We start from the raw sequence: 9,067 nt of genomic DNA, 5'->3' as shown, positions 1-9,067 counted from the left end.
GAAGGAAGGAAGGAAGGAAGGAAGGAAGGAAGGAAGGAAGGAAGGAAGGAAGGAAGGAAGGAAGGAAAAGAAGAAAAGAAGAAAAGAAGAAAAGAAGAAAGGAAGAAAGGAAGGAAGTTAGTTCACATGGATCTTAATTGTTTGGCAACTCTTTCTTGTCCAGATGAGATGTGCCGAGCTCTCCTGAAACAACACCTCTGGCCCAAGGCAGCACCGGTGAACTGACCGTCCATCAACCCTTACTTTAATAGAGAGGAGGACTAACAGGATGGCGAAAACATATTTCCTAGATGTACTATTAATACCCTTTGAAAAAGATTTTGTTCAATGTTTTTGTATAAATGTTTCGCCTGCTTGTACTTATGTGCATCATATGTATGCAGTGCCTGAAGATGCCAGTAGAGAGTGGTACATCCCCTCAACCTGGACTCAGAGATGGCTGTGAGCTGCCATGTGGGTGCTGAGGCTGAAACCTAAGTCCTCTGCATGAACATTCAGCACTCCTACCAACTTATCCATTTCTCCATCTGGATTTAATTTTTTTTTAACTTTACATTAACATCTTGGCACAGATAACATTCCAGATATACATTTTATTTTCATGATGCCTGGAACAGGAGCAGAGGGCACCCCATGTTTTGGTGATTCTTTTTTCTGACTTCTAAGCTGGACAAAGATTTACCATCAAGTTTGATAAGGGAAAAGAAACTAAGATTTGATTTGGAAAATATAGAATATATAGTCCCTATATGTCTGCTGTGTTACAACCTATTTTGTGACTACCCACCAGGCTGGCTCCTTTGTAAAGAAAAAAAAAAAAGAAAGAAAGAAAGAAAGAAAGAAAGAAAGAAAGAAAGAAAGAAAGAAAGAAAGAAAGAAAGAAAGAAAGAAAGAAAGAAAGAAATCTAAGAACCATCATGGTAATAGACCCAGTGGATTTCTTTTGGTTTTGCTTGGTTTTGCTTTTTGTTTGGAATGGGGCGTGATCCTGGGACCTATCCTGATTAAGAATTGCCACGTTGTCCTTTATCAGAAAATAAAAATTTTGTGTTCTACAGTTGACATTGTCTTCTGATATCCTTCCATACCTTAATCTTCAAATGTTACTGACCAAAGTATACTCTTATATATGACACTATGGTTGTATAAATGCATGCACATACCTGTGCTTCTTCATGTGTGTGTGTGTGTGTGTGTGTTTATGTGTGTGTGTGATCACACTGACTTCTTAACATAGAGCTGAAGAAACCTGTATTTATTTACAAGGTAAAACAAGATCCATCCAATGGATTGGGGCAGGGGGAGTCTTCTACTTCCAAGTGTCTTAATTAAAGACCAGTGGTAGAAATAAAGCTACAGTTGGGGCAACAGGAAACAATCACAACAGTACTAGAGAGGTTAGGGTTTAACCTTAATGAAGTAATTTTGTCCAGCGACGACTTGAGATTTATACTGAACAGCTTTGAACACTTCATATTTCTCATTGGTTTTCTCTTCAAGCAATGGCCTGACCTTATGAGGACAAAGAAAGAGATGATGTTAGGACTATGTTTACCCAGTGTATCTGAACCACAAATCTGGGAATCTCATCCTGCTGAGAGTGCTCAGAAATGCTGATGTGCCTGGACTGGCTGCTCAAGCCTCTAATCCCAAAACTTGGAAGACTGAGGCAGGAGAAGGTTATTCAAAGAGCAGCTTGAGGTCTATAGAAAATTCCAGGCTAGTTGGAGCTACCTATTGACTTCTGCCTCAAAAATCAACACACACACACACACACACACAAGGAAAACAAAACAAATAAAATCGTCAAGATTTGCAATGAAGGACCACAATAGGTATGTCTACATTTGATCAGTAAATACAAAGTAAACAACACTTTGAGATTTTTCTCTTGTCCCCCTCAGATCATTCTAGGGATCCAGTGACCTCATGTGGCCTGACACTGTGTGGGGACCCAACAGACCATATCCTGGAGGAATAGACTGAATTTCCTGACTTAACAAGGGCTTTCCATTGTATGGGCCCCATGGCATTTTTCTCTGCAGTGGGGATTATTGCTGTGATTCAGAAAATGCTTCCTAAAAGTACTGTTTCTCTGCCTCCCACACTTTAGTGGGAGTTGTCCCCTCAGGCTGTCTCCTGCAAGACAGGACAGATGAGTGACATCTGGGAGCTGAGCCACCACCCTGTACCTGCTCACCTGACAGTAAAGGGGTTGGCAGCAGTGACTAATGTCCTTTTTGATCTTAAATCTGTGATCATGAAACAGTGCTTAATTAAGTTTTATTTTATAACATTCCCTATATATCTTGATTTTTCTCTACCCTATTAGTTTTGAGAGATAGAGGCCATTCCTTTCAGCCCTTTATGTAGCTCCTACAATTTGTAGCCTGATGCTTGACAACTAAGAGATACTCGGACAATGTCCCTATGAAATGATTCTTGGCTCTGCATCTCACATGGTGATATAAGCTGGAGAACCTCACTTCTACAGAGACAGCAAGTTTACTGCATTTCCTCCCCTGATTCCTGCAGAGCTCCCTGAAGATGTGGTCTATAGATGGTGTAATTATCAAGATAATCCCTTCCAGTAGTTTCCAAACTTAAGTTATATGATCAAAGTATGTTTTATGTATGTAGGAAATCCTCAAAGATCAAATGAGAATATCATGTTCAAAAATTACCCTAGCCAGGCAGGATGACACACTCCTATAGTCCTTGTTACTTGGGAGGCTAGAGGCAAAATGAATACTTAAATATGTGAGGTTTGGACTGCTCTGAGAAATAGAAACACTTTTATGCACAATGTTTTAGTTAGTCCTTTTAGCTTTTTCTTCACAGGTGAAATGGATAACCTTTCCTTGGCATCTTATGTTAAGGCCTGAGATCCTCCAACTCTTCTAGCATGCTCTATATATCTGATCCTACAGGAAAATTAAGTAGTAGTAGGAGTGCCCACACTTCCAGAGACTTTTGTAGAAGTGTGGACATTCAGGCCTTTCTAGCCCTTTTCATTCAGATCTGCATTTAATGTAGAGTAACAGGTGACTCATGTGCACATGTAAAGTTGAGAACACCGACTTGATATGAGGATTCTAATGAAGTTTGAAAGATTTAATATTCCTCAAAAATAAAATGCTCCAAGATACTTACTGAAATAAACCTATGAGTAAGAGCTATTTAGCCTTAAATATTTAGTCACAGAATTTTAGGCCTGTGACTCCCTGTAGAGTGTTCAGTGCCCTAAGCATGAAGGCTCCCATCTGTTCTACTCACATAAAATATGATGGTGCGTACCATGGTTGCACATGCCTGTAATCCCAGCCCTTGAGAAGCTGAGGCAGGGGGAGTGCCTTGAGTTTGAAACTATCTTAAGTTACCTGCTTGCTAGACCAGGTGACAGATTGCAACCTATCTTTATAATTTGCATACATTTCTTCTTTAAAAACATGCAACACAATACATTTTATATAGCTGATAGTTACCAAGATGTATTAACTTGCTAGAAACATTGAGTTGTATTTTGACTGAAATGGTTTGGTGGGTATTGCAGCCTGAAATCAGCTCAGAGATCCTTAAGATCTTTAGGAGCCTCCATACATCTTTAACTAGTGGGACTGGAAATTTCCGTAATTAGAGCTCCCAGGATCAGACACGTTGAGATGTGTAGACCATCCAGCATGTATTCACCATCATCTACTGGGGAAACTGAGGCTGCAGAGAAGACTGTGGCCAATTTTACTCTTGGGATGTTAAACTTTCTCTGAAAGCCTTAATGTTCCACTTTCAACTGTATAAATGTTTGAACAAAACTAATATATATTTCTGGTGTCTGTCATTTCCCACACTCTTAACGTGGGGCCAAATTATGAATCAAATGTTAGAAATTTGGTTTGGGATCAAGCTTTGTCCTCAAGCACGTTGACTCACCTTATTAGCAATCTCCTGGATCTCTGGTGTGGCAGATCTGGCCCGTGACAAGCCTCCAGGCATCATCCTGATGAGTTGCTTCTTTGCTCGATAGGACACTTAGAAGAAATGATCAAGCAAGCACAAAGAGTCAGGGTTTTAAAGGTATCTGTAAACTCCTCCTCTAATGTAGTATTTCCATAGTATCAGAGGAACTGAGAAATGAGTGTGGTCTCAGGCAGGTCTTATTGCATTTCTTAGAAGAAATGCTGAGTGGAGTTGGGGGAAATGTGGTGGGGGACATGAGTAAGCATGTGTCATAATGTCATCCTGTTGTGTCATCTGAGGAAGGACACGTAGAACCAAAGTTTCTAAATAAGTTAAATCTTGAAGACTATAATGGATTTTTACTTGCAGCTTTGAAAATATTTATCGCCAAATATGAATAATAACATGGCAAACACCTTTATTTCTTCTGCTGCTGTTCTTTTTCTTGTTTTATGCTTTTTTTGTTTTTGTTGTATTTGTTTGTTTGTTTGTGTTTTGAATCTCTGTTCCTCTGTGAAACACTACCAAGCTATCCTGGAATTCAGACTCTTTTCAGACTGGCTGCAAACTCACAGAGATCCCCCTGCCTCTGCCTCCTAAGTGCTGGGATTAAAGACATGCACCACCATGCCCATTGATTACATATTTGGAAGAAACTTCATGTAGCCCAGACTGTCCTGGGGCTCACTATGAACCTTGAGCTTCTGGGTCTCCTGCCTCTGCTTTCAGAGGTCTAAGGTTACAGGCATGGCCTTGAATGTCTGCTGCTTCTGTCTCTGCTTCCCAAGTGATGGATTTACAGTCAGTAGGTAACTTATCAGGCAATATCCCAACCATGTAAAACATAAGGCTTCTCATTAGAAGAATTGCTGAGTGTCAAGAAAGTAGAGCTAGGAATATCAGGGAAGAGGGACAGAAGCTTGCTGTTGACACATCCCTGTCCACTGGGGTGATGCCACCAAAAAGAAAGGGCTGGAGACATATCAGTTCCAAGTGACATATTCGTAGATATCTGTTATTCTATTGTGTTCTTCTGTATGTAAACAATGCTAAACATTAAGATAAAAGTGAAATACACATATTTTAAAACAACCAAAATCATTCTTACCAGGGTACTGAGACTGTTTTAAAGAAAAACAAAGAAAGAAGTCAAATAAATTATCTTTCTTTACAAGTACAGAACCCAGAGCCATGGTAATCTTTGTATAAAAAGAGAATCTTTATTTTAAAAGAATTATTGATGTATTGATTTATTTTATGTGCATTCGTATACTATAGCTGTCTTCAGGCACACCAGAAGAGGGCATCAGATCATATTACAGATGGCTGTGAGCCACCATGTGGTTGCTGGGAACTCAGGACCTCTGGAAGAGCAGCCAGTGTTCTTAACTACTAAGCCATCTCTCCAACATGAGAATCTTAGGCTTCTTCTTTTAATACTGTTTATCAACTGCCATGGCCTCACTGGGTCAGTTTTATAGATTCTTGTGAGGTTTGACTTACAGAAAAGGAATATGGCCTTCTAAACCGAAGCAAAGGGAACTTACTTGGCTTGTGGAGCGGCTTTCTGTTGATATGTTCTGATGCTTTGCTGAAGAAGGAAACATAGCTATGTGCTCAGAATGATGCAGACACACTGCATGCTTCCTTTTCTGTCCTGTGTTTTCCCCTATACAACCTATTTGTACCCTATGAGTTGGCCAAGATAGAACTTTGCAGGTGAGGCCCCACCCCACGCTGCACCCCCGCTGTCATTTTCCCAAGCAGTGCTCCTTGGGTAAATCCTAGACTCCTGTCTACTAGTTCTTAACTCATAAACATTGACCTTCAAACACTGAGATAACAGGACTTTAGTAACCATTGGAACATTGGCTCATGTTCCACGGTAAGTTGGTCATGATAGGAAAGGCATGGCTATAGGTGAGAGGCAGCTGGTCTCATGTGTCTGGTGCCAGGAGGCAGAGTGATAAGTGCTGGCTCTTAGCTCATTTTCTCATTTTTGTTCAGTCTAGGACCATGGTGTGATGTCACTTATATATAAAATGGTTCTTCCCACTTTTAATGACCCAATATTGAACATGCTACAGTGAAGTACATATTTGTATNCACCAAAGACTTTCTAAATGTATCCCATCTAGTTGGCAGGATTAACAGTCATTATGGTCAACCAGAGTTCCAAGAGATGATTTCATTGGACACAGAACTTTGACACGCCTTTTTAATTTTTTTTTCTTTTTTGTGACAGTGTTTTACTGAATAGCTCTGGCTGGTATGGAACTCACTATGTAGATCAGGCTATCCTTGAACTCACAGAGTTCTACATGTCTATGCCTTTAAAGCTCTGAGATTAAAGGCCAGGGCCCCCACACCTGGCTGACAACCTTTTAATGTCAACATAGACTTTTCTGTAGTTTGCCAACCTCATGAACCAGGTAGCCATTGTGTTTTCAGCTCTCAGCCTCTCCGGTGTGATTCAGCTGATGTTGCAGATTGAATAAGGGTGACTCAACAAGTCTTTACTTCGTATATTCACATCCCACTGGTTCTTGTCCCCTTGAGAACTCTGACTGATGCACTATCCTTGATGGATTCTCCTCCTGCCTGGTTAAGGGCACTGCCATCCAACCAGTTAACTGCTCAATGCTGAAGTCCTTTTCTCTGCTCATGGTAGTCAGGGTGACCTTTTATAAAGACAAACTGGATGATGTTATTCTCACTGATTCAAGAAGAGAAATGGGGTAGAGATAGAGACAACACAAATCCAACCACTCACAATTAAGACTTGGTGCTCAGCCTTTGTATAACCTCATCTTTATGGTAGTTTCCAAGTTGGTTCATGCTAAATGCTAGCCTCATTCAATTCTAATGAGACATATCAGGCTCTTTTCCATTCAGAGTTTGTGCACATAACACTGCAAGACAGAAACCCTTCTTTTTAGGTTGTTATCTATCATCTAATTACAAATATTGAATGTACATGAAGTAATGGAAAAATAAACTTGCTTGATTTAATTATTCCACATTGTATTCATGAACACAAAATAAATTTTTACTTCATAAGTTGTTGGGATAACATATAAATATATTATTTACTGGATATGAAAAAGTGTGTCCCTTGTGCTTCTCTATGTTCATAGCATGTAATATCCAAAAACTGGAAGCAACCATCAACCAATACAGAAAAGGTTCATTAACACAATAGAATACTATGCAGCTATTAAAATCAAAGATATCATGAATTTTGCAGGTAAATAAATGTAACTAGAAAATAACACTCTGAGTAAGGTAAACCAAATTCAGAAAGACACGAAAGGTATGTAGTCTCTGATAGGTAGATATTAGCCTAAAAGTATAGAATACCAATTATATATCCCAAAGACCCAAAGAAGGTAAACAATAAGGAAATCCAAAGTGAAGATGCATAAAATTCACTTAGAAGTTGAAACAAAAAAATTTTTTGAGGCACAAGGAGGGAAGGATCTTGGTGGAAGAGTACAAAGGAAGGGGAAAGAGAGGGCAGGATCATATATGGGGAGAGACAGGTATAAGGCCCAGAGGGCCAGAAGAATAAATAGCAATATGTAGTTTCTGGTGTTGGAGAGTGGGGTATTGAGTTGGAGTTTGGGGTTAGGGGAATCTCTAGAAAGTCCTAGAACTTGGAATGAGGCAGGGAGACCTCTAGGACTCAGTGCAGGTGACCTTAGCCAAAATGCCAAACAGTGGGGATATGAAACCTAAAGAGACTACCTCCAGTAGCCACACAGAGCCCCCAATGGAGGAATGGAGACACCAACACACCTACAAAATTTTTGACCCAAAATTCCTCCTATCTAAAAGAAATAAAGGGGAAAAAATGGAGCAGACACTAAATGAATACCTAACCAGTGACTAGCCCAACTTCAGATCTATCTCATGAGCAGAACCTGACGCTATTACTGATGCTATGTTGTACTTGTAGACAGGAGCCTATAAGGATGGCTTTCCTCTGAGTGTCTCTACACAGCAGTTTACTGAGACAGGTACAGATATGCAGAGGCAAACATGTGACAGAGGACAGGGACCCCTATGGAAGAATTGGGGAAAGGATTGAAGCAACTGAAGGAGATGTCAATTGCACAGAAAGATAAACAGTGTCAACTAAAATTAGACCCCTGGAATCTCCAGAGACTGAGACTTATCCAAAGAGCATACAATGGCTGGCCCAAGGCCCCAGGCACACATGTAGCAGAGGACTGCCTTGTCTGGCCTCTGTGGGAGTGGGTGGGCCTCATCCTGTAGAGACTTCAGGATCCTTGGTGATGGTGGGATACCAAAAGGAGGACCACCCTCTCAGAGGTGAAGGGGAAGGGAGGTGGGAGGGAGAACTCTGTAAGGGGTGACCATGAAGTGGGGACAGAAAATGGAATGCAAATAAATAAAATAATATATTTATTTTTAAAAGAATAAAAATGAAAACAAAAGTAAAAACCAAGCCAAAAGGAAATGTTAGAAACAAACAAAGAGTGTGTCCCCGTATTTTCAATTGTTAATTGCATTGATGCCAGACTAACAGATTATGTAAATGTTTGTCAACTTCTCAATGTTGTTCAACTTCCAAAATTGAAAGTCAAGCTGCAGTGCGGAAGGTCAAATAGCCTACATAACCAACTGGCTGAGTAAGGAGTGTGGCTCTAACATAATAAATGGCTACCATCTTAAGATGGGGCAGTAGAACTGGTAGAACTTTGGAGCCAGAAGAGATTCTGGCAGATACAGAAGGAAGACTGAAAGGAGAAAGGACAGAGCTGGGAAGTATACAAGTGGAGCAATGCAATGGTGGAGAAGCTGGGTTAAGGTAGAGGTTAGCTGAGAGACTGCACCAGGAAAAGGCCAACAGCCTTAAACTGTATAAATGTCTCCCTCTCTTTATTAAACCTTGAACAGGATCCCACAAATGACCTGCAATATCAGGCACAGGAATGTGGGGTATGAGATGCAGGTTAAGAATATGAATTCTAATCGGGCGTGGTGGCACATGCCTTTAATCCCAGCACTCGGGAGGCAGAGGCAGGCGGATTTCTGAGTTCGAGGCCAGCCTGGTCTACAAAGTGAGCTCCAGGACAGCCAGGGC

The 9,067-nt window shown here is 40.6% G+C and overlaps 1 protein-coding gene across 1 annotated transcript in view; it reads right to left on the bottom strand.

The window, feature by feature from the left end:
* The window catches only part of LOC110289182 (cystatin-A-like), a 10,272-nt gene that overhangs the window by 410 nt on the left and 795 nt on the right, over positions 1-9,067 (bottom strand). The window contains exons 2-3 of the mRNA XM_021155344.1: positions 3,931-4,028; positions 1,411-1,512 (exon numbers count right to left, since the gene is read on the bottom strand). Of these exons, the coding sequence (XP_021011003.1) occupies positions 1,411-1,512; positions 3,931-4,028 (200 nt within the window). The remainder of the gene's footprint in view (positions 1-1,410; positions 1,513-3,930; positions 4,029-9,067) is intronic.

Source organism: Mus caroli, unplaced genomic scaffold (genome assembly GCF_900094665.2).
Source record: "Mus caroli unplaced genomic scaffold, CAROLI_EIJ_v1.1 scaffold_12311_1, whole genome shotgun sequence".
NCBI classification, from domain to species: Eukaryota; Metazoa; Chordata; class Mammalia; order Rodentia; family Muridae; genus Mus; species Mus caroli.
The sequence above is the reverse complement of the archived record's forward strand: the minus strand, read 5'-3'. Positions and strand labels throughout refer to the sequence as shown.